The 27,609-nt window shown below is 45.8% G+C and overlaps 1 protein-coding gene across 2 annotated transcripts in view; it reads left to right on the top strand.

The window, feature by feature from the left end:
* Positions 1-27,609, top strand: part of myo3a (myosin IIIA) — a 43,929-nt gene that overhangs the window by 9,683 nt on the left and 6,637 nt on the right. The window contains exons 4-31 of one of the 2 annotated variants that reach the window (XM_047024069.1): positions 3,424-3,528; positions 3,676-3,775; positions 7,667-7,743; positions 8,806-8,951; positions 11,483-11,548; positions 12,035-12,190; positions 13,853-13,952; positions 14,785-14,901; positions 15,322-15,426; positions 15,641-15,724; positions 15,993-16,195; positions 17,006-17,104; positions 17,241-17,355; positions 18,360-18,486; positions 18,874-19,084; positions 19,262-19,412; positions 20,546-20,699; positions 21,065-21,153; positions 21,347-21,476; positions 22,343-22,425; positions 24,165-24,242; positions 24,379-24,584; positions 24,799-24,910; positions 25,070-25,232; positions 25,476-25,562; positions 25,675-25,798; positions 25,921-27,238; positions 27,345-27,486. In XM_047024069.1, coding sequence (XP_046880025.1) covers positions 3,424-3,528; positions 3,676-3,775; positions 7,667-7,743; positions 8,806-8,951; positions 11,483-11,548; positions 12,035-12,190; positions 13,853-13,952; positions 14,785-14,901; positions 15,322-15,426; positions 15,641-15,724; positions 15,993-16,195; positions 17,006-17,104; positions 17,241-17,355; positions 18,360-18,486; positions 18,874-19,084; positions 19,262-19,412; positions 20,546-20,699; positions 21,065-21,153; positions 21,347-21,476; positions 22,343-22,425; positions 24,165-24,242; positions 24,379-24,584; positions 24,799-24,910; positions 25,070-25,232; positions 25,476-25,562; positions 25,675-25,798; positions 25,921-27,238; positions 27,345-27,486 — 4,648 coding nt within the window. Of the gene's footprint in view, positions 1-3,423; positions 3,529-3,675; positions 3,776-7,666; positions 7,744-8,133; positions 8,248-8,805; positions 8,952-11,482; positions 11,549-12,034; positions 12,191-13,852; positions 13,953-14,784; positions 14,902-15,321; positions 15,427-15,640; positions 15,725-15,992; positions 16,196-17,005; positions 17,105-17,240; positions 17,356-18,359; positions 18,487-18,873; positions 19,085-19,261; positions 19,413-20,545; positions 20,700-21,064; positions 21,154-21,346; positions 21,477-22,342; positions 22,426-24,164; positions 24,243-24,378; positions 24,585-24,798; positions 24,911-25,069; positions 25,233-25,475; positions 25,563-25,674; positions 25,799-25,920; positions 27,239-27,344; positions 27,487-27,609 lie in introns of those variants that run through there. The other variant, XM_047024070.1, reaches the window with a different exon arrangement.

Raw genomic sequence — 27,609 nt, 5'->3', positions numbered from 1 at the left:
CATACCAGAGTGAACGATAAGGTCGCAGTAAAAAAAGGGGGAGTTTAGCCCTGGACTGGGCCTAGAATACATGAGTGCACACACACACACACACACACAAACAAGCACACAAACACACTTTTGGAGGTAGGCTAACTTTGAGTTTGAGGGACTAAGTCTATTCACTGGGAGATTTGATGAAACACTGCACCTGTGTGACATAAGGGCAGTCTTATAAGCTATTCTACTGATAACCTCCCCCCAACCGATATCCATTTTAAAGCTGGGTATGAGTGAGTGGGCATCCCCATTCAACTCTTCTTTATATTTGTTTGATCTATTTCTTCCACAAGTCTTTGATCTGTTCCAATAATTTACATGACTAAACATGCACCTGATCTGCTGTGGTAAATATCCTGCTCTGTGCTTGGTTTTTGGTTCCCCACAACCAATTATATCTGAAGACTTTTTATTGAAATATAAGGACTCTATGTTCTTTTTGAAGACATCCTATACCATTGTGTAGGCTGGTTGAAGCTCATTTAAAGGTACAATTGGTACGTTTTTTCAGTACAAAAAAAAGAAAAGTTCTGTCCTCTATAAACATGTTGTGGAAGCTAATGAGGCCCTCTGAGAGTTGTTTAGCAACACAGACAGCTCAGTTCCAGTGGAATGTCAATTGCAAACTTTGAAACGGCCCGCTACTTTCCAACCAATTTTCCAGCAATCCTGTTCCAGCCAATCACCTTCTGCAAGGAGAGTTTTCCTCCTTGGTTTATTTTGTGAAACCACCGTCGAGGAAAGCGCAGAAGTTAAGACAAGATTCACGAGGAACCATTCTCGTATTATAATTTATTTAATTATATTTCCTATTGTGGGCAGCAATGTCTGATTGCAGCCATAATATCTCTAAACCTAAATTCATGCGTCATGCTAAGCATTGTCATCATTGGGACTCTTTCCGCTGGGGGCGTTTAAACTAAGATGCTGAATCACCCAGGGATTGGCTAGATTTACTGGTCGCACCCACTTTGTATTCTCTAATTTATATAACACCCTTAACTAGCCTACTGCTATCACCATGTATTAGCATTTCAATGTATCCCTTCTCTTTTGATAGTGGGGTATAAATAGCTGACTAAGACTTTTAAAGCCACAGTCAGTCTGGAAGAAGAACCTAGTCGTGATGGCAGTCGCATTACCCCCGAGTCTCATCTACATCCACGTGAGGAATGATGTTGATGCCGTCTGAGGCTGACAGTAACTATGTGCCCACACTGTCGAGGCTAATGAGAGGTAATGGGCATGATTTAAAAAACTTTTGCCCAACTCACGTTGGCATGTTGTCATGTCTATCAGATGTAATCAATTCTTCCTCAGGACCAAGTGTGGCTAGCGTTGGCAAGGACAAGTGTGAAATGTAACACGTGTCCAGTCTGCAGGGACTGTGACTGCTTATCTACACTTCCAAAATCACCAATGCGTGCGTTAAACATGACGACATGGCCAAAAACTTCGGCTTACCGTTTAGCGAGTCTAATGCCAGCCAGGGCAACAGAGCTTCACCCATTAATATGAGTGTGCCTTCTCGCCCCGTGTAATTTAATGGTGACAGGTGATCCCGGTAGTGATGTGGCTGACGTCAGGCTGGGCTCAGTCTCTGTCTGCGAGCGCTCTCCGATACGCTCTGCTCATCCGCAGTTTGTCTGCCAGTCTAATGGGAGGTCGAGGCAGGGTCTTCGAGGCAGCGATGAAGCCCTACCTTGACAGCAAAGATACGTTTTGGATAGACGGACAGTTTTGTAGATGAAATGCTGAAAAGCTCTGTCAAGGTCAAACCAGGGAAAGTTGAGGTATTTCTGTCTCTGGCATAATTTAGAATAACCCACTGAACCGCAGTTATCTTCCTGCTATTTATGCAATTTTTTCATCTTTCTTTTTCAATAGAGTAGCCTGATGAACTGTGGGTAGAACGAACAATTGACAGGCCCCTGTGGTTAGCTCAATTATCTGTAGGCCAATACAACCAAGGTGACATCACATTCTGCAAGGACAGACGCTGTGGGCAGAACTGTAATGAGAAAACAAAAAGATCCCTTGTTGCTGGAACGTTCCCCATGGGCCTGTGTTGTCATGTTTTTAGGCTACTGTTTTGATTTAAGCTTCAGGATAATGTATGTTACAAAACGTTGTATGCTTTGTAATCTTTTGGAATTTGCATGCTGTTTGGGAACCCCTGTGTGACATAAATAGGCCACGTTATTTGCGAGACCACCTATGGAATCGTGAAAGATTTCTAGCCAGGCAATCAAAGGAGTGTTTTTCAGATTTTCCACAACAACATGTTATACCTAATTATGCTTTTAGTTCACAAGTGTGAAAGAGCTCTGTTGATATGGATGTGTGTGGAGTGCAAGTGTTGTCTGTATAATTCAACAAATGGAAATGTCCTGTCTCGAAACACAAAATCCTTTTAAGTATGCTATTCTTTATGAAAATGTGTGTTGCGAATGCAAAACATGGACAGTGCAAGTTCCATTTAAAGGACCGTGTTAACAAAAGAATTGTTTGGTTGATTAATGCTGAATATTAAACACCAAAATCTGCTCTGCCTGAAAAACGTTTTCCCATAGCCCACTGTTTGACACACCATAGCATGCTGTTTATCTTTTATCGGGGGTCATGCCAAAATAGCCCAAAATGAAAGGGTATTGTTGTTGCCTAGGCAACACCTGGGGCAATTTTCAGCAATTTTCTGGGAGGGATTGCCATTGACAAGAAAGCTAAGTCGAACCTGATGATACACACAAAATCCATCATTTAAACTCTGCATGCTCCTAGATACAGTACGTGATACATGTACACGTACAATCTGTAATACACGTAAAGTCTGTAATTGTACTGATGAATGCAGCATTGGGTTTGCTTTGAAGGCACTCCGCAAGGCCACTCGATACATTTGGCCAAGGCTCAGGCATGTATTACAGGAGAGCTTTAAGATCTTGCATTAGACCTCAGTAGATTTACCAAACACTGTAGGAGGATGTGCTTGATTTGAGGGCCATGATTCACACATCTTTAATGAATATTCTGTTAAGTCACCACAAAGTAGATTAAACCCCCTCACAAAAATCAGCATTTTATTTTATAGGGCACGATTCCCACCTCCCCTTAAGCTGCTTTCGAAAGATAAGCTGCAGAAGATTGAAGAGTACATTATCGAATACCCCAAACACGTGCCGGAAGATTCCCTCTGAAATCTTCAGCTCTGATACCAGGCTTTTATCAAATGTTACACAATATGAAATTATTCACATCTAGATTCCCTAAAGATTGAAGATTTGAAGCTCATTGTCTTGGTTTTTGGAACCGAAAAGTTGACTCATGCTCAGGGTTTAAGCTGAGGAAAAAAGTCATGTTCTTTTCTCTGTGGTTCTGCTGCAGCTCTGCAATGGAGGCTCGGTAACAGATTTGGCCAAAGGAATGCTGAAGAGAGGGGACAGGATGGATGAGCCTGTTATTGCCTACATCCTACACGAGGCCCTTATGGTAAGAGTGGTCTCTGAGGTAGAGGAAGAGATACTGTCATGAGAAGATGTCATGTATAGACATTACAGTGTGTATATATATTTTGTATATGTACTACATATGTATTACTGAATATGTATATACATATGTTGGTGTCTACCCCTGCAGGGGTTACAACACCTGCATATAAACAAGACCATCCACCGTGATGTCAAAGGCAACAACATCCTGCTCACCACACAAGGAGGAATAAAACTGGTGGACTTTGGTATGTTCTGTCTGTGGGCATGTGTGTGCATGTTTGTGTGCGAGTGTGTGCGTGCGTGCGTGTGAGAGACAGAAAGAGAGCGTGAGAGCTGAGACGAGCGATTGCGTACATGCTGTGGTACCTACAGTGGTTTGCCACTTAAATTGTGTGCCCCTTAGTTTCTTTAGAGAGGGGAAGATGTTTACATATTCTGCGAAGGCGGGAACCCTTAATACATTTCCATTTTGTGCTGGGGAGGTGGACATTGTTGTTATTCTTACGAGTTAGCACTGATTTGCTTTCGGCTTTTCTTAACCAAATGAGGCTTTCTGCACACCAGCGGTGGATATGAAAGGCTTGCGATGAGGAGAGTGATTCAGACCTTTCGCTGGAGTGACTCAGAGAGTTCCTTAAGGGCGTCCAAACCAGGCTGCCTCTTTTCATTACTGTAGAAATCTCCACTCAACACATGAGCTTCTTTCTTTTTTTGGACCAGCTTCCATCGAGGCTGTTAAGTGGCCCCTTCTCTTAAAAGCTTTCACCTACGTTTGTGAGCACAATGCTCCGCCCCTCTCGTTGGAAAGTAAGGTCTTCGGTGAAACGTCGTCCGAACCCATAGACATGCCTCGAAAGCCAAACTCCTGCTCTATCTTGGTCTTTTGTGGCGCCCCGTGTTTAACATATCCATTCAGACGGCGTTTATGTCAGAGTAGCCTCCACTTATTGTGAGTCCTCCTCTCTTCAGATTCACTGCCCTGGCTCCTGTCCTGGCCCAACATGCCCCCCCCCCCCTCGAAGCCCCTCTTTGCTATCCCTCACCCCCCCGCCTTCCCCATACCTCACCCTCCACCCTCCCTCCCTCACCCGGCCCCCCCTCCCTGCTAACGCCCCCCAGCTTCCTGAGCTAAAGTCTATCTGTCCCAGTGCAGAGGCGACGTAAAGACACTAATTACTTCCAGGGGATTCTGGGTTGTAGAGAGATAACGGGAAAGCTGACATTCAGCAGAGGGAGAGAGAGCGTGGAGGGGTGGGGAGAAGGAAAAGGGGAGGGAGGGGGGGCTAGGGGAGTTGCATTGCAAGATGATGGCCCATGGGACGAAAGAAGGAAGAGAGTGAAGGAGAGTAGGAAGAGAAAGAAGGAGAGGAAGAAGGGGAGTATTGGGATGACTCTTGCGTCAAAGGTAATGCAGTTCTGTCGAAATGACAGCAGAGAAGCGAACAGAAAGTCATAGTGTAGCTTTGACGATTTCAGAAAGTCTGCCATCACAATGAGCTCCCTCAGGTTGCTCCCCTAAGACTGAGGAGCGCCTCAACTCCCGACCTCCACATGAGCAGCTTGATGATGGAGCTTTTTGGGGATGTGCACCCACTTCCTCTCAAAGCTTCTTAAAGCTCCAGTCTTCTTTTACTGACGTTACTCATGTACTCATGGTTTCTCTTTTGTTTTTTTGTTTTTTTCCTGTGTTAGCATATTAGGTAGTTCCCTCAGGACACACAGATAGACACACACACACATATATTATTCCACAATGTATTTTTGTTATGTAACTAGGTGGCCACTGGCTGTGGCATGCTAATACAACATGCCACTTTAGGAATGCTGTAAGGGGGGGAGACCCGCACAAAGCTTAACCAAGGCCAACTCTATCTGACATGCACATCCTTTGGTCTGTGTTGTTCAATAGAGATCATGTACTGACGAGAAAATATTGTCAGCTTGAGTTCTTAGATATGAAAACAGGAGATGGATACAAAAAACTATTTGTCAAGGAGATTCTTTTTACAGTATTTCCTCAACTGCTTTCTTAGTCATTCAAATAAATACATCAAATGAACTGATACAACGAAGCTGTATTTACAAAGTATGTCATTGAAATATTGTTTTAAATGTGATCAAAAAGATGACATGGAGTTTCATGGCCTGGGCTAGAGGTTTGCAAACTACCGGCGTCAGCAGGCCTGGAGAAAGCAGAGACTAACTGAGAGGGACAGAAGAAGAAAACTGTGGAACTAGAAGAGTGAGTCATAACGAGGGAGGCAGAAAACAAACAGGGAGAAGGAGGGACGGCGGGGGGACATGACAGAGCGAGGGACACGCAATGAGGGGCAAGAGAAGGGACAGAGGGGGGTGGAGCGACAGAAGAGTGGAGCTTGAAGAGACGGAGAGGGCAGAGGGGCACGCGTCTATGGATACAGACGTTCTATGCAATCATACATGGGGTGGGGGGGAATGGGGAAGTGTGTGTGTGTGTGTGGGGGGGGGGGGGCACACTACAGGAAGCAGCTGAAAAAAATAAAACCCCATAGTGAGTCATTGCCATCACCAGGAAAGAGGACAGACAACCCAAAAAGGAGGAGACGAGAGGGAGAGAAATGGAGGCCGGCTTTTCAGACTCCTCATGAATATTCTAATTGACAGTGTTATCTCTCTGATGATTATTAAGTGGGGCCCGCGGGCCTGCCTTTGGGTAATGTAGTGGAAAGAGAAAGGCCAGGGGACTTTTTATACGAGGCGTCTTTGTGCATTTGTGAACTCTTCACATATGGTTATATGGATACAAACTGGGTTTATTTAGAACGGTGTGTGTGTCTGTTTGTGGGCGCCTGTTTGTGTGTGAGTCTGTGTACGCATGCGTGTGTGCGCGTCAGCCTCCTGTGTGTACTCCACCCCCCCCCCCCTCGCCGTGCACATTAGCCTAATCCCTTTTGATGTTTGCCACCGTAGCATTGAGAATCTGCCGTTGCCTCCCCCTGGCCCCTCCGCTCAGCTCTTCAACCTCTTCAACCACGGAGGCCTCACCGACACCCCCCCCCCGACCCCCCCGACACACAACGCAAGCACGTCCTCCGACACCACGTCGAGAGGACGAACACACCACACACGGGCCAGGTTGTCCGAGTGCTGGGCTGTGCTCGGCTCGGCTGAGAAGGACGCTTTTGGCGGAGATAAGAAGGCCGAACTACCAGTACATGTTTAAGACACACGCACGTACACACACAGACACACACCGCACACACCAACACAATGGAGTCATAGGAGCTTGTGTTGAGGCTTCTCTGTACCTTCAGTGTTGCTGTTTTCTGGAGCTCGTCAGGACATAAAGACCCTCGCTGCTACGCCGCTGTGACGCCCACCACGGGTTAACACTGATTGGTCCAGACAGGAGTCACGACTGTGGCTCGGCCTGCAGTTGCTTGTCTAGATCTTTTCCACATTGGAATATAGGCCACACAAACACACACACTGACAGACACACACACACACACACAGGGTCTGATGTATGTGTGTGTTGGTAAAAGGAACAAACACAGTGGCCTTTGCTAATGCACTAATGCAGCGCAAATACATTTCCATTCAAATGCACTTGGGTGAGCTTTCACTAGTATCTCACCACAATACGTCAGACTCCTATTAGTCGTCTATAGTTTCTATCAAATCGACCTCGATAAAAATACACCGACCTGTGTTAAATGCCTTCCTAGACTAAGTCTGAGCGTAGTCTTTTTCCTTTACCAAAGCTTGTTCAACATGGATGCTCAGCTAAATTGCCTGGGGTTTCATCAAATCATTTGTAATTTAAAGCAATCCTGAAGGTTGAAGGCTATAACAAATCAACTGAGTGTGTTTGCATTTGTGTGTGTGTACAGTATGTGTTTGAGTGGGAGCGTGTGTAGGTGTATGCCTGTGTGTGTGCGTGCGTGTGTGTGTGTTTGTCCTTCCCCTACAGTGCTATCAGTGGGTTCACCTCCCAGCTGGAAGGCGGATGACACCATCTATCTCATGACAAACCCTCCTCTCCATCAGCCATGCTTCTCCTCTATCTCCCAAAACAGAGCTACGTCTCTGGACTGCAGGGGGACAGCTGCTAGCTGAGGCTAACTGGGAGGGGGGTACTCTCTGTTTGCTCACAGGTGTCTCCGCCCAGCTGACCAACACTCGTCTCCGTAGAAACACATCGGTGGGAACTCCGTTCTGGATGGCGCCCGAGGTAATGTAGAGGACCGGAAGTCTCGGAAATGTCAACAGCTCCGTGGTTAGAGCATTTGACTGTGGATTTAGTGGTCCCAGGTTCAAATCTCCCCCCTCATTCTTTCTTTTGGATTAAAAGCACCTGTTAAATGATTTAGGTTACATTACACCACAGCGTACTTGTGCTGTTTCCCTGTGGTCACAATCACCAACCTATTGCTGGCTCTGTGTGTGTGGGTAGTTTAGTGTTGTGTGGTGCTGGGTTTTCCATGACATTTGTATACGGAGCATATTCAAATTAACTGGATATGAAGGTACACCTCATGATACTTCAGGATATTTTAATCTGATTTGAATAGAATAAAACACAACAACAACAACATTACAGTTAGAAGAACAACCAGACGGAGTCTGAAGTAGAAAGGTTTTGCTGAGGCAACCTCAACACGTTGGTGAAGGGTCGCCTTTTGATGATAAGTTTGTGGAGGGAACATAGACACTGTCAGTTGAAACAGATCAAAGGGTAAGGAAAGTTCCATTATTTCCTTTTGTTGAGGGTTGAGCTCGTAACGCTTTTGTCGTTTTTGTATGTTTTCTTTGGTTGTGTGACGTGTTTTTGCTTATAGGTTTAGATTCTGTCTTCTGTCTGAATAATCTAAATCAGTGAAGGAACATCCTGTGTTTTGGCATGATGTGAATGTGCTGTGCTTTTACATGTGTCTTTGGATTGACCCAATTTACTGTGGGTGTCTATCACAGACAGGCCAGATTGATAGAGGTGTCAGGTCGAGGTTTACGATGTTGTCGATGTTGAAGAGGGATTCATTTTGTTGACGTGATACCATGATGGCTTGAGGATATTGATGATGGAAACTGTAGTTGGGGAGGATGTTTGTGTGTTTGTGTGTGTGTGTGTTTTCAGCTTTTGGCGATCCTGATAGAATGATATGTTGGTACATTACCATGTGTGTCACACTTTGCCTGCAGCGGAAGATGATGGAAACTCTGATGGTGTCAGCAATGTGTGTGTATGTGTGTATATCTGTATGTGTGTGTGTGTGCTTGTGTGACCTTGTTGCAGGTGATCGCCTGTGAGCAGCAGCTAGACTCCACTTACGACGCTCGCTGTGATGTTTGGTCTCTGGGGATCACAGCCATAGAGCTTGGAGATGGAGATCCGCCCCTTTCTGACCTCCATCCAATGAGAGCTCTCTTCAAAATCCCCAGGTAAGGCCAGGATTATTGAGTACTGGATCCAATTGGGAACTTAACTGAGGTTGTTGGAGCTGACTTAATATTATACCCCATACCCAACTGTAGATAAGGTAGATGTCGACTGACAACAAAAACCTATTCATGTAGGTCTAGATACATCTTTACATGAAGAAATGTAACAACAGGTATTTTTGGGGCGTCCTAATCATGGCTCGCTCAATAATTCCTTGTTTCCTATCTCGAACACAGATGAAAACAGCCCCTTATATAGTACTGGATTCATTTGAAACACAGACAACAATATTTTTGTTTAGGGGCGTTTGTGATTTCTGGAATGGATTGTCAAAGTGAGGGTGAGCAGATCTGCAATTTACCGAATCATTTTCAATCTACAGTTTTGCACAACCAGAAAGATGAATTGCTCTCACACACAATGTTATGTGTGGGTATGGGTCTTGGTATTGTCAAAAGGAGAAAAGCTTGTAGTCCTCCCATCATCCTAGCTAAACCCCTCTCCCATTGCTGGGAGGAGAGAGGACTAATGTGACACGCTTTCTTTCTGCGTCCGTCGTGGTTAGAAGGTGAAAAGAAATTGTTGGCCATTGAATTCAGGCTGAGATTCTGCATGAACGCTTATCATTGCTGTCATCTTGATGGTGCAGCAGTTTGTCAATCTACGGATGTGTACAGCCCTTTCCTATACACACACACACACACACAGGCACACACCACACACACAAACACACAAAAGTCTTTCCCTCAGAGTCTTGTGTATTTGCTGAAGGGGTGTCGGGGTGGGGTGGGGGTGGGGGGCTCAGTCCAAATCAGTCATCACCCCGCCTTCTCCTAATCTTTGTGACTGCTGTTAGAAAAGCTGCAGGCACTGTACACACACTCCTCTTTCTCACACTCCTCTCTTTCTCTCAACATGCATGCTTCCTTTACTCGGCTGTTTAATGTGAGAGAGCAAGAGAAAGCTTCTATAATTGGCAATTTGTGGTTAATTTGGGTTGTTCTCAAAAAGAGGTGTGAACCAGCACTCAAAAGTCTCGTTGCGGACAATTATTTTCTATTTCTCTCCGTTGCCAAAGTGTTTTTTCACAGGTTAAGCTTTTAAGCTAGCTGTTAGTTTTTCGCTTGTTTGTTTGCAATCATTCTTTATTCCTAGGCGGTCCAGACCCCCATCAATGTCTTACTGAACGGCCCCAGCAGACTAGTATAAGCAAATACATTCCACTAAAGAAGCGTGTATAGATGAGTGTGTGTGTAAATGAGCTGCATCCATGCAGTCAAATAGGCACTGGTTTCTGCTATGATTCACCCCCGTGACTCACCATCCACACCCAGACACCAGGGCAGAATGGGGTCCTGATCCAGGAACTGCCCCTGCTCACAGAGGTGTCCAAAACTAGTCTTGGAAAAGGTTGTCAGGTTGGATCCTGTGCTCCGGATTACTTTTGATCCCTGTGAGAGAGTTCTTGCCTGCACTCTGACTGGCACTGCCTGGCACATATACAAACACACACACACACATCTAGCTAAATGAACCGACCCTAAGCCTGTCCTTGCACGCACTCAACACTGAACACAAAGTAAGTGCATGAATTACAATGAGACAATGCTTTCATTTAAATTTCCTATTTTTTACTATTTTGGGTCCTTGTTCACCACCCTCCACTCACTCACCCACCCACAGACACACACACACACACACACAGACCCACACACACACACCTCCCCACAGCAAATGTTGCGCCATGCCTTCCAAGACCTGTTTGTCATCCAGATAAGAATGCATTTTAATAGTCGGAGCACCTTCGCTACAGACTCCATTTAAATGGCTGACACACACACGCTGTCTATATGGGGTGTGAAGTGTGATAACCGGGAGATGTATGCCCCCCCATTAGAGCAATTAATCGCTGTCAGCCTGTACGTGAAGAGGACCTGGTGCATTAGCGCGAGGGATCGGCACCCTTTTCCAAGCGGCCTCTTGTAAAAAGCCACTTAAAAAACAGGACAGGGAATTACAGCGAACGAGCGCTGTTGGTTTTCCTCAGCTGGGAAGCCTCATCAGACAGGGCCTTCAGCTGTGTTTGTCTCTGTCTGGTTGAGTTTGTTAAACAAGGAAGTTAGCTTGTAGTCTCGCATTAACTTTTGCTTTCTCTGATGGCTGCTCGTCTACCGAGGCATTAATGGTTTAGAATGGTTCTGTGACGTGTGTTTGTGCAAAAAACATACTCTAAGTTATCACTGTTTCATGTTTCGTCGATGCTTAAGGTGTATTCATGTAACGTTATTAAGAGGCTCCTACTGATTGAAAATACATTTTTAAAGATTGTCATAGTTAGATCCTAGTGGGGAGTGGACAGTTCATTTCTCCACATGATGTGAGCAGAGATATTATGAAAAATGAAAAATTACCTCTGTGCTGAGATTTCACTCCATCCTTGCTTTCAGCGTTAGCCTTTGTTCCCCTCGCCATCTGCAAAATTCCCATCTCATCTTATCTTTCGATTTATTTTTCGATTTTCTCCTCACAGAAATCCACCACCCACCCTCCACCAACCTGAGCTGTGGTCGGATTACTTTAATGACTTCATCTGCAAGTGAGCGACAGGGTTACTCTCGTGTGTGTCTGTGTGTGTCTGTGTGTGTCTGTGTGTGTGTGTGTGTGTATAATCTGCAGGTAAAGACCAGGGTGACTGTTGTGTGTGTCTGTCTGTGTGTGTGTCTGTCTGTGTGTGTGTAATATATACACACACTCACACCAAGGATCATGCATTAACCGCACACACATGTTCATATATGTAGATGAACATGTGATGAATGTGTGCATGTGGTTGATGACAGAAAATCAAGCAACATTCCTTTAATGACTTAAAAGTTTGTGTTCAGTAAACACACAATACATCCAGCATTCTTAATCACCCAATTACCCTTTCGCATTAAATGTATACATAAACCACTCACCCCTAAATTAGAAACAGGAATCATTGGACCATAAAGTACCTTCATTACACCTCACATCACACACTTTCACCATGTATCCAAGCATGGTTACGAAAGCTGTTCTCTTCCTCTTGTACACACAGATGTCTGATAAAGGACTTTGAGCTGAGACCGAATGTCCTAGATCTGTTCCAGCATGCCTTCATCAAACAGATTGTTGGCCGAGAGAGGATCCTGCAGAAACAGCTGATGGAGTTCATAGACCTCAACCAGCAGATAGGCATCACTGGGAAAACAAGGTACCTCCCTGACCATCTTAGCCGGCCCAAAGATGTGCCAGGTGATTCTTTTTAGATGGCGTTCTCAGAGTATTACAGCGTATTTCGGCGAATTGTCTGTTGTAATTGTTCTTTATCTTTGGATTCTCCTTGGTCGTACACTGTCAAAACATGAATGATAGACTACAGTTGAAATATATCTTTCTGAGTAAGGCTTCTCTACTTTTTCACAACAAGCTAACAGAAAATACCTGCTTGTTACACAACTGTCTTTTATTGGCTCATCGAGCCAGCAGCTTAACTCTAGATGTGGACGTTAATCCAAATTACTCTCTCTGTTGGGTACTGTGCAAGTCTGTGACACTGTCACCTTCAGACAGGCAATAGACCAAGATCTGCCTTGCAACCAAGGAAGGGTCCGGGTGTCAAAAGTCTTAAAACAAAATGGCCGCCAAAACAAAGACTGGTCCAGTGAAACTACATGACAGGGCCTAGTTTTCCCTGTGAGCTTTTCAACTCGTGTTTATGATATGTAAATGTTATTTCTGTCATTCAAGCCATCATGGAAAAACAGACAGAAGAGACAGTAACGACAGGTATGGGAAGTCTACGTCTATGCAAAAGCCATAGGCCAAGTTAATCATCTTTTTGTTCCAATCAGATTCCTCACTGTAGTCTTGTAGATATTTCCCTACCACCTTTAATCCACCTTGTAGACCCGGTGTAGACCCGGTGTAGACCTGTAGATCCGTTGTGTAAAGAAGTTAATTCTGTCAGCTAGATCAGTTGGATGGGGAGCCTTCCCTTAGCCTTCTTGGTTTGGTCTAACCTCCCATTGCTGCTGTACCGTAACAAACTCAAACTCCAATTCGAACATTTGAATCACAAAGGAAAGTTCTAACATGCTGCATTTGATCGTGCACACCTCCGATTGGATCCTTGTAGCCGGACATGATTTGATGATAGATATGAAGTTGTTTCCCATGAACGCAACAAATCAAAACGCTGTCGCTAACAGAGACATGGTTCCACAGCGACACAAAAGCATCTGACTTGGGTTGAGGTCCTGGTCTTGGTGAGGCCGGTCAGACAAAGGTCTCTCTGGGGTCAGGTGGAGGATAACACCACGCTGTGCTAAGGCTGCTTGTCCTTGTCCAGGTGGAAAGACATATGGTTGCGTGCTGTCTGGCCAGATAAACAGTATGAATAGAGACCTGTAAATATGGGAGACGGTTTAAAGAAGATAGGTTAAGATCCACTGAAGCTCAAATGTTGTGAGTGCAGCCTTCGTCAACAACAGGAAACAGACAGTTAGCCCTGAGGTCCTCTCAGGACGCAGAGGGGAGGAGCTGTATTCTGATTGGCCCAAACACAGGATGTCACTGGGTTCTCTTGTTTTGGTCTACTGTTTAGGTCTACAGTCGTTTTAGATCGATTTGGTTTTCATGCTGATAGGTTTTAGTAGATTTGTTTACAGTAGGTGTGATTTTAGGAAGTGTGGAAATATATGTAGAGAGCTTGGAGAGTTAGGAAGGGATGAAATCATTGTGCAAAATGACTAATTGTGATCATGCTAACATCTTAAAACAAAAGAGTGCATATAGCTGTCTTACATTTCGCTCTTTCAGATGCCATGTATTTCTCAGTGTGAGAAAACATTTTCGTTATCATTTCTTTGTGTAGACATGAGCGTATTCACACGAAGAAAGGCAGCTACATGAATTCATCAAGCCCCACCCCCAATGAAGTGGACGACCTTGCGACCCTGGAGGTGCTTGATGAGGTAAACCAATACGTTCCTTCCTGCTTCCTGAATACCTTAGAATTGGACACGTCATGTGTACAAATGTCATTCATATAGTGAATAAGTTCAACTCTATTTGTCGGTTTGTTAAAACACAAACACAAACAATAGTAACATACATCATTTCACAAAATGCACACACAGTGTCCACAATATTGAAAGGAGGGTAAAAACAAAGTACATAAGTACACAATCTTTTAATACAATACAATCATTTATTGTCCTTCTAAGATAAACAATGGAAAATATACTGTATAAAAATCACCAGTGGGTGGTATAGTGCTTCTATTGTCCTAAGGTTCCACTCTGATGTGAGTTGAATTGGAAAATAGCTTTATTTGTCACAAATGCATGTGGGGTGATTTATCAATACCAGGTTCTCCATTGACGTATTGAACGATACAAATCGCTCGGTAGCCAACGGATATTTTGCCCATCCTTCAGGAGGGAGACAGGCCGTGTGTGGTGGGGAGGAGGGGGAGAGCTGGGTTTGTTGATGTACCTGTCTGAACTGACAGAAGGAGGAGGGGAGAATGTATGGAGCCATAGTTTGATGGAAGTAGGACGGACATGATTCATTGTTCATTGTTTTCGTACTGATCGCGTTATTCATCAATAAAACTACAAATACATTTACAAAACGCATTAATAATACATCAATACATACACCAAAAATATCCAGGCCCATTTATACTGTGCAAAAAAGGGGAGATATTTAAGTGTGTCTTTGAAAGAACTTTTTCTCATAGCATTTTAACATTGATACATTTGAGCTCGGGAGGCTTTCTTAAAAGTAGTTGTTTCCCCTCAGAATGCCGTGACAGAGCAGCTTCAGGGTCGCTACACAGTGGACCACATCTACACGTATGTGGGAGACATCCTCATCGCTGTCAACCCTTTCCACAAGATGGACATCTACGGCTCCGAGGTGGGTGTCAGATGGGTGGGTGTCAGATGGGGTCAGATGGCTGAGCGGTTAGGAAGTCGGGATATTAATCAGAAGGTTGTTGGTTCGATTCCCGGCCTTGCCAAATGACGTTGTGTCCTTGGGCAAGGCACTTCACCCTACTTGCCTCGAGGGGAATGTCCCTGTACTTACTGTAAGTCGCTCTGGATAAGAGCGTCTGCTAAATGACTAAATGTAAATGTACCCTGTCTCTGTGTTACCATGGTTACTTTGGTCTTCTCTTTGAAACAGGAAGTGATAAGGCTGTAGTTCCTGGAAAGTAACTGTGGCCGGTGGATAGATTTGTCATTCAGCGTCTTATCGAAATGCATTGCCTGTTCTCGTAACGACGTAAGATCCAAAGCTTGTTCTAAACCGTGTTCTTCTCTTCTTCCACCACAGTACACTAAGATGTACATAGGGGCCAAGCGCACTGCCAACCCTCCACATATCTTTGCCGTTGCAGACATTGCTTACCAGTCCATGGTGACATACAATGCAGATCAGGTAAAAAAAAAAGACTTCAACTCATTGTTTGGTGTGTGATTACATCAGTCTGGTTTTGTAACAGCTATTACCTGTGTCTTGTCTCTGTTTTGTTTGGAGTGGGTTACATCAGGTTGGTTCTGTAATAGATCTTTGTCTTGTCTCTGTTTTGTTTGGAGTGTGTTACATCAGGGGTTCGTAACAGCCTCGTGTCTTCTCTCTGTTCTGGGTGCAGTGCATCGTAATTAGCGGGGAGAGTGGAGCAGGGAAGACAGAGAGTGCCCACCTGCTGGTCCAGCAGCTCACTGTGCTGGGCAAGGTGATTCATCAGCAGCAGAACACGTCTAGAACACAGGACAATATTCCATTTGAGTGTTTCTCGCAGCAAGGTCACGCCCTTCAATTGTGTCAAACCAGATGTTGCTCAGGCTAAAGGTTTTTACAATGTGTCAAAACGAATGTTTATGGCATGAAAGTTTGGGAACTTGATGGGAAAGAAGGACAGGATGCACGTGTTTCTGAGTTGTTTTCACATCGAATGTTGATTTTCAGCCTACGTGCTGACAGTGTTTCTTTTGTGTTTACAGGCCAACAATAGGACCCTGCAGGAAAAGATTCTGCTGGTCAACAACTTGGTGGAGGCTTTTGGGAACGCTTGCACGGCGATCAACGACAACTCCAGCCGCTTTGGGAAGTATCTGGAGATGAAGTTCACAAGCGGGGGAACCGTCGTCGGAGCACAGATATCGGAATACCTTCTGGAGAAATCCCGCGTGATTCACCAGGCTGTGTAAGTGACTGCCATTGCAGGGCCTTCATTTGACAGTGAGCGACCGTACCTGACCGTACCTGACCGTACCTGACTGTACATGACCGTACCTGACCGTACCTGTGTGTACCTGACCGTACCTGACCGTACCTGACCGTACCTGTGTGTACCTGACCGTACCTGACCGTACCTGACCATACCTGTGTGTACCTGACCGTACCTGACCGTACCTGACCGTACCTGACCGTACCTGTGTGTACTGGTCAATGTCTGTGTTCAAAGGGAATCGCTCGTGTGGTGTGATATTTCCCCCAGTCTGTGTGGTCAAGGATCTGTGTGAGTTTTCACATTGTATGACTGTTTGAGTGACTGTTTGAGTGAGTGAGTGTTACTCTGGGTGTGTGATGTGCTCCGTCTGTTCTTCCGAGGCGGGTGACATTTGCCTTTTCCGTGCACTTCATCATCCTTGTATTTCATCTTGGTGAGGGGAGCACACAGGGTCAAGTGGAAGGGCTGGCTTATTTCCTGTTTGATCAAAGATTCAAGGCCTGCAAATCTCCTCATGGGGACTTCAAGGAGGACACTATGACGAAATAGCTGGAGGGTGAAAGGTTTAGTGCACTTTATTGGACTTATGATTCTTGTGGTCAAAGTAAAAAATAAAATAGGAGACTAATGGGCTTATATCCCAGAGAACACCCCCAAAACCTTGACATCCAAAAAGAGTTTGTGAGGGAAGGGAAAGATTATGCAAATGTTGGCCTCAATCTCATATTTTCCACATTCAGAAATGTTCTAACAACAGACGTTTGTGTATGTCCATCCACGCAGGGGGGAGAAGAACTTCCACATCTTCAACTACATCTACGCTGGTCTGGCTGAGAGGAAGAAGCTAGCCCACTACAAGCTCTCGGACAGCAAAACCCCCAAGTAAGCAGAGGACAGCTCCTTCCTTGTCCCTGTTCACTACCGTAATTCACCTTCCAGTTTTAGATAGTCTTTGACTTCCCGGCACACCCCCTAATCTTGACCTTATTTGTGCATTTGTTTCTCTTATCTCCCCAAGGTATCTGTGCAACGAGCATATTAAATTAGGGCCTGACATTGTGAGCAGCACCTTCTACAAGGAGCAATTTGATGCGGTGGAGCAGTGTTTCAAAGTCATTGGTTTTACTCTGGAGGTACTGAACACTGGGTCAATTACTGATTAGTAGACCACATCATAGGTCTGGAATCAAGGCTACACACCCTGTCACACGGTTATACACACAGCCTTCATCAATGACAGGATCAGCGTTTTATACGATTTCTATGAGTTAGGGTTAGGGCTACATCTGGTACTCTGGGGTTGGGGATTCAATTCTCTATTGTTTTAGAATGGATAGTCATTTGCATGAACAGACCAAGTTCAATTACATTCCTTTTCAGGCGCAAATGGCCCATATGTACTCAGTCTACTTCATCTAGGAGAGGGGGAAATAATGGGGATGCCAGAATACAGAGGAAAAGAGATTTTGATGAACTGATACACGCTGTGCAGTGAGCGTGTAAGACGCCAGGCAGATGCCCTCTAAGAAAATGGAAGCATTTTCAAGTTCAGTAATCACAGCTCACCCAGAAAATTATGTAAGAAACCATGACGTCATGTTGTGAGCATGTGCAGTCATCCTTGGAATCAGACAGTTCGATGAAGCCAATGAAAGACCCTGGGTGCTGTGAATCACTGGACGCTTCTTGCACGAGCACGCCAATAACACTTATGCCTGTGATCAGTGGGCACTTAGCTGGTGAAGCTAAGTACATCATCTTCTTCTCACGCACACAAATACATGGTGGATCTTAAAAGCGTCTCTGATGACAGCATCAATGCTAAACCGTGCTAGCACTGCAGCAGGCTCTAGAGAGAGCAGGGAAATTCTGAGTGTTAGTGACACTCGTCAGCGTGACATATAGGACATGGCATAGCTTAGGGGCTCCAGAGAAATCAGACAGACACAGTGACAGAAATTCCACTAGTGCACGAAGGCTGTGATCATTTCATACTGTGGACCGTGACCACGTCTAGCAGGCATTCTCATAGAGCTTCTTTGTATGACATATGGTATTATTGAATTGTTTTGATTAACTGCAGTCGACCACGGTCTTATACGCCATGAGACCTATTCTCTGCCTTTTGATGTCTTAGGAACTGGGCAGCGTGTACAGCACCCTGGCTGCCATCTTGAATTCAGGGGACATTGAATTTGCCTCCGTGGTGTCTGAGCACCAAACCGACAAGAGTAACATCTCCAACATTGCTGTCCTGGAGAACGGTGAGATGGGAAGGTGGGGGGGAGGGGATGGGGGAGGTGAGAATGGGAGGGGGTCAGTTAACATAATGGAGAACATGGTAGTAGGGGTGGTTGTGTCACAGTCTGTGGGTGTATGTGCTTATAGTTCTACCAGTATGTGTGCATATGTTATGGTTGATGTACTCTAAATTGTGTATTGTGCGTTTGTCCATCTGTATGTGTGTTTGCATACGTGTCTCTGTGTGTGTGCTTACACGTCTGTGTGCATGTGTGCGTGTGTGCATGTGTCTGTGTGTGCGCATGTGTACGTGTGTGTGTGCGCGCATGTGTACGTGTGTGTGTGCGCATGTGTACGTGTGTGTGTGCGCATGTGTAAATGTGTGTGTGCGTCTGTGTGTGTGTCCTCAGCGGCCTCCCTGCTGTGCATCCGCTCAGACGAGCTCCAGGAGGCCCTGACGTCCCACTGCGTGGTGGCTCGCGGGGAGACCATCGTCCGGCCCAACACGGTGGAGAAGGCCTCTGAGGTGAGGGACGCCATGGGCAAGGCCCTGTATGGACGCCTCTTCAGCTGGATCGTCAACCGCATCAACAGCCTGCTGCGACACGACAGCCAGCAGGGGTGAGACAGCGAGGGGGACGGGGGGGAGGGGGTCACGTTTGGGAGGAAGGGCGAGGGGGAGTGTTTTGCGTGTGTGCATCCTCCTAAACTAGCCTCATTACAGATATAACTACAATAACAGTGGTGACTCATAATAAATCCTCTTCTGACTTTCTTTTTTTCGCTGACCTCGACCAGGGAGGAGGAGGACAAGGGTCTGAACATTGGCATCCTGGACATCTTTGGCTTCGAGAACTTCAAGAAGAATTCTTTCGAGCAGCTCTGCATCAACATTGCCAACGAGCAGATCCAGTTTTACTTCAACCAGCACATATTCGCCTGGGAGCAGGTACAGCTCCCTGTCTTTCACATCGTAGCCTCCAAAATCCCATGAATAAAGTCTTGAATGGGTGACAACCACCTGGGAAGCCTGTTTTAAAGTCAATTTTCACCTTGGAACTACCTCATTTCAATCTGAATGGTGACAACACATCATTGTTTGTCGCCTCGCACTTTACAGGACTCAGCAAGGGTGAAGTGTGCTCCCGTTTTGTGCGTCTTTTTGAAGGCAAGCCGAGTAAGGGGGTTGCAATTCCCCGGCGCTGGTCTCCTGGGGGTGCCGTGCCTCCGGGGCAGAGAACAGTTTGCTTATGTTAAATGCTTTAGTCTCACCCACAGAGACGCTTCATAAATCATCAGCAATGAGGGTCAATTAGGAGTTGGAGACAGTTAGTGTGGGACTGAAGCTTACTCTGGGGTATAGTCTGGCAAGAGGCCCAGATATGTAAAGCTCTGTATTCAGTTCTGTACAGTATAGGCTCAGCATGAAGGCTTTTCAAACGGCTTCTGTAACTGCATCCTACCTATCAGACAACCAGCCAGACTGTGGACAGTATATCATTTATAATGTTCGTTCCTTCAAGACAGTCATCGGTGTACATGTTGTGTTTTGTGCTTTCATGATCCGCGTAGGCATCTGCTGAATCTAATGATTTGGTCTGTATGCAGATGCCACATGTAGACGCTGGTGTTTCTTTTAAATTTGTGATTTATTAAGCGACGGGAATCCTTTCAGCAGCAGTGCCATCCAGATTAGAAATGTCACAGACGGCTCCTGTGTGGGGCCTCTGCTCCTGTGGCCTCGCCACGCCTCGCCACATCTGCCTCAGCGTGTGGTTGTTCCGGGGGAACCTGGTGGCCATCAGGGCTGAGGTGCTTGTCCCCCTGTGTCACATTCCTGGGGAGGGGCTGGGTGGGCCTTGTGGCGTTGCTAACTCACCGTCGACACTTTCACAGGTGCTCGGCTTCATCTGATTCTGTTAGCTTCAAGATACGGAACACACACACACAAAAACACGAAAATCCGAGTTCGCGAATTTTCAGCAGGGCATATTTTCATCCTTGTCCCCCCCCCCCCCCCCCCCCCCCCCCCACACACACGCACACTTACACACACCCTGTGGGGGTTTCTGTGTCCTTCAGGATGAGTACCTGAACGAGGATGTGGATGCCCGGGTGATAGAGTACGAGGACAACCGGCCTCTCCTGGATCTGTTCCTGCAGAAGCCCATGGGCATGCTTTCTCTGCTGGACGAGGAGAGCCGCTTCCCTCAGGCCACCGACCAGACGCTCGTAGGCAAGTCTCCAGTACAACCATCGACGCTTGTGTAACATCGAGCACCACAACAATGGCATAAGGCAGGATTAAACTAAACCGCACCAATGCCTTTCCTGCGTTGAATGCACGGCCCCTGGAAACACACTTGTCTTTCACAATCTTAGTTTACATACATTTTAATAAATGAAGCTACATAGCTCATACTTTTGAATGACTTCAGTGGAGGATTTAGAAAAACCTTAAAGTTCTTATGAAAATTGTGGAATGTAAATTGTATTTGAAAAATGACAAAGAAATCTATTTCTGCACAGCTGTCACTCATTGAATCTTGAATTGCTTGGAATAGTTAATAAACCAGCCTGACCTTGGGTTTGTTATTGCAGAAAAGTTTGAAGACAACCTGAAGTCCAAGAACTTCTGGAGACCAAAGAGAGTAGACCTTGGCTTCGGCATTCACCACTATGCTGGAAAGGTGATTTTGTCCTGTCAAACATGTCTCCACCTGACATATATAAGCGGAGTGCAAAAGCACAAGTACATCTGACTGAGTATGATCATGTTTATCTAATAACTTAAGTAATCAGCATGTTGTTTTAAATCAATCTTATCAAGTGACATTCCTCACTGCACTGGCAGCGAAAATGACTGTGGTTGTATTCTTGCAGGTGATTTATAACGCTGGAGGCTTCCTGGCTAAAAACAGAGATACTCTCCCTGCTGATATAGTTCTCCTGCTGAGGTCCTCAGAAAATGAGCTGATCCGCAAACTGGTCACCCATCCTCTCACTAAGACTGGTAAGCACCCATCGAGGCAAATCAGCGTTTAGCATTTCAAAACAGATCAAACTTCCAGTAATTCATATGTTAGCTACTTTGAGAACCCCGGAATCTTGTAAGACTGATTTACTTTGTAAGACATATCCTACTTCAGTAGTCTTGCGAATGTTAAATGTTCCACCTCCTACTTCAGATACTTAACTTAATTTGCGTTAGCCTGTCTTAGACATTGCCAGTGACTGGACAAGTTTGGAGAGCAGTTTGTATTACCTGCACTGCAGAGTGAGAAAAAATGGTGACTCTGGCTCTTTCCAGTGCAATCTCAGGTTACTGGAAGCCAGGCTTTTGTTGCGAAAAGCTGGCCCTTCCAGCGTGAGTAACCGGCGTGGTCAGAGAACTTGACTAACTGTGATTAAACCAAATGGTCAGCCATGATTGGCTAATGACCCTTTAATCCCCCTAAAGCTGTTTTGATAAGCAACGGCCCATGACTCGCCTCCTGCACCTTGAGGGCATCATGAAACTGACCTCATCAAAGCTAACATGATCAAATGCTCCATGTTCAAAGATTGACTACGGTTTAGCAGTTGCTAACAGAGCAATCTTTGATTTCTGCTACCTTCTCCTACTAAGTAGGAGTAATCTAATATTTACTCCCCCAAATCCCTCACCCACAATATTATTTATTTGCGGTTGACACCCATGTGATTGCCCAGAATTTTCTGCTTCATTAGTTTAAAATCAGATACATTCTGGTGTTGATAAAACATAGTTGGTAAAAAACATTCAACTAAGCCAAATGTTTCACCCGGAGAAAGCCAGCCAGCTGTCATGGTCGCTTCAATGATTCTCATATCTGCTCTGTCTCATTCTCCATCTTCCAGGCAACTTGGCCCACACCAAGGGGAAAGCCATGACCACAGCCCATACGCTTCGAACCCCTCAACGCACCATTAATTTTGCCAAGGTACTGGGAGAAAACAAGGAATTCATTCATCTCTTTCAAATGTTTTCCAACAAGCGATTTGCTTGTTGCCTCTTGATGTCTTTCTTACTATTCGATATACTGTATATCACATCCTGTGTGTATTCTGTGACACAGGCACCAAAGTGTATTGGACATAATGGATTGTGATGTTTTCTGTTCTGTCTAATCAGAAAGCATGTCTCCCTTCTCTCGTCCTTTCTTTTTGCATTTTTCCATAAAAAGATGGGAGTACTTCCTTTGTTTAGTTCTATGTCAATCAGTGAGGTAATGAATGGCAAAACCCCTAGAATAGACCCACAGTAGATGTTTCTCCTCTGGACCCCAAGTATCCCTAGTGCCCTTTGGTTATTTACAGTAGTAAATTAGTCAAAGAAGTGAGACTTAGAGCACTTGTCTTTAGCCGAACGTGTGTGTATCTGACTGGCCTTTTGCTATTAGATTAAGCTCAGAAAAACGGTCTGCTTTATTTGCAGTACGCCCTTGGAATGAAGTAACGGTCATATGAGGTTTCCAACAGTTCTCATCTTTTTGTATGCTCCTTTCATTTCCAACCAACAATTATTAATAATAAAAGTTAGCATTAGTAACAGTATACAAAAGTGGATGAACTAAAAATACAAAACCACTAGTGTAATTTGAAGTCATTGTCATTTTGACTAAGGTTTAGACTAGAGGCAATTTGTACACTTCACAGCAATCTACTGGCTTTGAGGGGCTTGCGAATGCTTTTCCTTTATACTGCATATTAAAAAATGTGACCTAGAAGAGCACATAAAAGGGCCTGTCTGTAAAAGACACTTGGAAAATGAAAGCGACCGCCTGGAAACTTCATCTGACCTCTTGTTTATAGGGGTTTTGTTTGAGAAGTTGCATTGTACTTGGCATTGTGACTAAAACCTGTTAAAATGATGCCAAATGTTCCTTACATGTGCAGTGTCTCAAGGTTAATATTTGTCTGTGTCCAAGATTAACATAAATTTCCATTTCTAATTTGCTCCAGCTGTATTGGTCTGCAAATGAGAACATTTTGTAATTATATCTTTTTTCACGATGCCTATTTTTAAATGAGAAAAGTCCCCACAGTTTTTCCCCCCTCCAAGTATGTCTATCATCTGTCAAAGCGTCACAGATTGAAGCTCTTTTCTAATTGACCATACGTACTGTAGGATGATTGCTCAAAGCAAGTTCTCAAATGTAGACTTTGCTCAGTATTTGGCAAGTGATTGTTTACACTTTTTATGCATCTCTTTTGCAGCCTTCATCTTGGAAATTAACGCTCTTCTCTGAACGCACACACACGCTTGCTGTGCCAGTTGAGCACAATATACATATGCAAATGGTGATTGGAGATTTTCAAAAAGAGATCACACGTTTCTTTCCATTGATTTGACACAGAGAAAACAGTGGTCGAGACCATGTATTAAAACTGTTTTTTATGTACATCAAATGTAATCTTAAATTAGTTTACGTAAACACTGGGCATTCATGGGACTCTTAAAAGCTCTCATTTTAAACATCCATACTTTCTCAAATTGATATATCATTCAATATCATATTTCTTCTTATATTAGTGACTGTGCATTGTATGGTGATGTTCTATCGGACATATTACCCCAAACTCAGTAAGCATACCACCAAAGGCCACACCAAAAAGAATGTACAGTATGATGCTCTTTGTCTTCCCTGTCCTGTTGATAAGCTGAGTGTGTTTGTACCAGGGGGAGCCTGGAGAGAGCAGCCATCACCCTAGAGAGACCACCAACATGCGGACACAGACCGTGGCTTCCTACTTCAGAGTAAGACACAAAAACAGCCTCTTTCCACATAAATAACAATTGTCTTTCCCCCTTACAGTAGCCTGATCTCGTGGTTAGCTTGATGAAGGGATGTCTCAAGTCGAATGGTTTCCTCCCCCTTCTTCCTGTTCTCCAGTACTCTCTAATGGACCTGCTCTCCAAGATGGTGGCTGGACAGCCTCACTTTGTACGCTGCATCAAGCCCAACAACGACCGGCAGGCAAGCAAGTTTGACCGGGAGAAGGTTATGGTGCAGCTGCGCTACACCGGGGTATTGGAGACAGCTAAGATCCGCAGACAGGGATACTCACATCGTATTGTCTTTGCCAACTTCATCAAGAGGTCAGCATTTTGCGGAAACATAGTCACTTAAGGGGCCGTGAATTTATTAAGAGTTATTTGTGTTCGTGGTTTTATCAATTTGAGTTGCCGAATGAAAAATGTGTGTTCCTGTTTATTGCTCTCTGTTATTGCTATATGTTATTGGACCACACAATTATACCTTTTTTTTCCGTATTGTATTGACTCCTGATATAATAATGATGGACTTTTACAGATACTTCATTTTGGCTTTCCGTGCCCATGAGGAGCCGGCTGCCACCCCAGAGACATGTGCAGTCATCCTGGAGAAAGCAAAGCTAGAGAACTGGGCCCTGGGCAAAACAAAGGTATGGTGACATTCAATTTAGTTGAATGTTAGTTGAATTTAGTTCCTGCAGGTCTAACGTTAAATCATGAGTAAACAATAAAAACCCTGATGCATGGTTGTGGCATAGATGAAAAAGTGTATAGTTTTATTCTAATTACGTATTGTTTCCGAATCTCAGGTGTTCCTAAAATACTACCATGTGGAACACCTAAACCTGATGGTGCGACACACAACAGATCGCATCGTTCTGGTTCAGGCTTACGTCCGGGGCTGGATGGGAGTCAAGCGGTACCGCCGCACCCTGGAGAGCAGAGAGCAGAGTGCTATGGTCCTCCAGTCAGGTCAGCAGGGATAATAACAACGTCTCATTTAGCAAACGCTTTCATCCAACCCAACATACAGGCAGTATTTGAACTTGGTACCTTTTGATCCACAATCTGAAGCGATGCCACAGAGCTAATGTACATCCAGCCCCATGGCAACAGATGCCTAATCCCTCTGTGAGAACATTGCCAAACACGGTGAAAGGCAACCACACAACATTATATCTGTGTTTCTTTCTTTTGAACTTTTATCCCCGCCAGCTTACAGAGGGCATAAAGTTCGGAAAAGAGTTGCTGATGATAAAAGCAAAGCCAAGTTTGAGGCCTTCATCATCCGGTTTCAGGCTGGTAAGAGCATGCTGGCGTGGCAGACCTTTTCCCACCACAGACCTCATCCTAATGAGAGTAGATTTGCATGTCAGTGGAGGATATTACAATGTCACATTGTCCTATTTCTTAGTTTGTCGAGGATACCTCGCTAAAAAGATCTACAAGCAGCTGGTGGACGAGAAGAACAAAGCAGCTGCCAAGATCCAGGCTCATTACAGAGGACACAAGGAGAGGAAAAGCTTCAAAAGAAAAAAGTAACACCAACCAGAATTGTTCTACACGACACAAATTCATGACACACAATATTGATACCAGTGATATCTTTCCAATGAGCAAACTGTGTATTAGCCTGCAGTCCTAACATACTTTTTCCCAGGGAGGCTAAACAGAAAGAGAAGGCCCAGGTAGCCGTGGAAGAGGAGGTAAAGGCGAGTCCCTCTACTCCCGGCGCCGGAGAGGAAGGTGAGGAAGACGAGGCCAAGGCTGCCGTGGTCCTCCAGAGTAACTACCGAGGCTACAAGGAGAGGAAGAAGCTCCGGGAGCGCCACAAGACCAGGAGCGGAGATGAGTTGTTGCTGCCGCCACCCGCAGACGCGGAGCGAGACGCCAGCGGACTGGAGCCTGTTATTCCGGAGGAGGAAGAGGAGGACGACCCGTCCGCCGTCGCGGAAGGGAAGGAGCGAGTGGGGGCCGAAGGGCCCTTGGAGGAGGACGACAGCGACGACGGCACGGAGAAGGCCGAGGAAGACGAGGACGACGAGGAACACACGGAAGTGGGCGAAGAGATCGACGTCGAGGACGCCGAAGACGTCGCGGACGAGGGGGATGCGGAGAAGGAGGACGGGGAGCGAGAGGGAGGCGAGGAAGGAGAGGTGGGGGCCGAAGAGGAAGAGGTCCACCCCGAGCAGGAAGCCAAGGCGGCGACGGTCCTTCAGAGCAACTTCAGGGGTCACAGAGAGAGGAAGAAGCTGGAGGAGGAAGGGAAGATCCCAGCTAGAAAGCAGAAAGGGAAGAGTCCCCCGGCAGAGGGAGAGCAGTCCGCGACAGAGCGGCCAGCTGACGTGGAGAAGACAAAAGAGGAGGAGACGCCAGGCATGTCGGCGGGCGGAGGAGAGCAGGGGCCGGTGGAGGAGGAGGCCAAGGCGGCTGTGGTCCTACAGAGCAACTTCAGAGGCCACAAGGAGCGCAAGCGGCTCGAGGAGGAAGGAAAGATCCCCAAGAAGAAGAAGAAGAAAGAGGCCGCTTCTCAAGACCCTCCGAGGGTGGAGGTCGTTCCGGAGGAGGAGGAAGGAGGGCCCGAGCCCCAAGAAGGCGCGCCTGCCGACGGCCAGGCCGAGGTGGACGAAGAGAAAGCGGCGACGGTGCTTCAGAGCAACTTCAGAGGACACCGAGACAGAAAGAGGCTGAGGGCGGGGAGGGAAGGAGGGGAGAAGACGACAAGGGTGGAGCCGGTGGCCGATGAGCCGACGACGGAAGGCAACCGGGAAGAGGAAGAGACGCTCGAGGTCACCGACGTCCAGCTGGATCACAAAGGGGAGAGCGAGTCCCAGACGGACGGGGACACGTTCGAGGAGGAGCAGGCCGCCGTGAAGATCCAGAGCCAGTTCAGAGGCCACAAAGACAGGAAGAACCTGAAAGCCTCCAAGGCCACCGCTCAGAGAGCGGCGGAGGAGGTGGAGGACTTCTCTAAAGAGGTGAACGAGTAGAAAATACATGTCTCGTGGACTACAGCTAGCAGCCACCTTGTGTTTTGTTGAGAGGAGCCTATTCACACATGTTGTTTTTGTCGAATTCTCACAGATTACGAAGGTTTCCCAGGACTACGTGAACCTCCAGCAGAAGCTAAACGAGATCATCCTGGCCCATCAGTCCAATCCTGACAGCAACGGCATGTTCGTGAAGGGAAACGCAGTCAATGGCCTCCCTGTCAAACAGCCATCAGGTAAAAAAAAAAGACCCCGATTTCCGTCTGCCCTCAGAGCTGTGCCTCTTGTTCTGTAAAACAACACGCAACAAGAGCTTTTGTTATGTCCTTACTCGCAGTGCCTGGTGACGACTTGATCTT

The sequence above is a fragment of the Hypomesus transpacificus genome, chromosome 8 (assembly GCF_021917145.1).
Source record: "Hypomesus transpacificus isolate Combined female chromosome 8, fHypTra1, whole genome shotgun sequence".
NCBI classification, from domain to species: domain Eukaryota; kingdom Metazoa; phylum Chordata; class Actinopteri; order Osmeriformes; family Osmeridae; genus Hypomesus; species Hypomesus transpacificus.
This window is presented reverse-complemented; position numbering and strand designations above follow the sequence as displayed.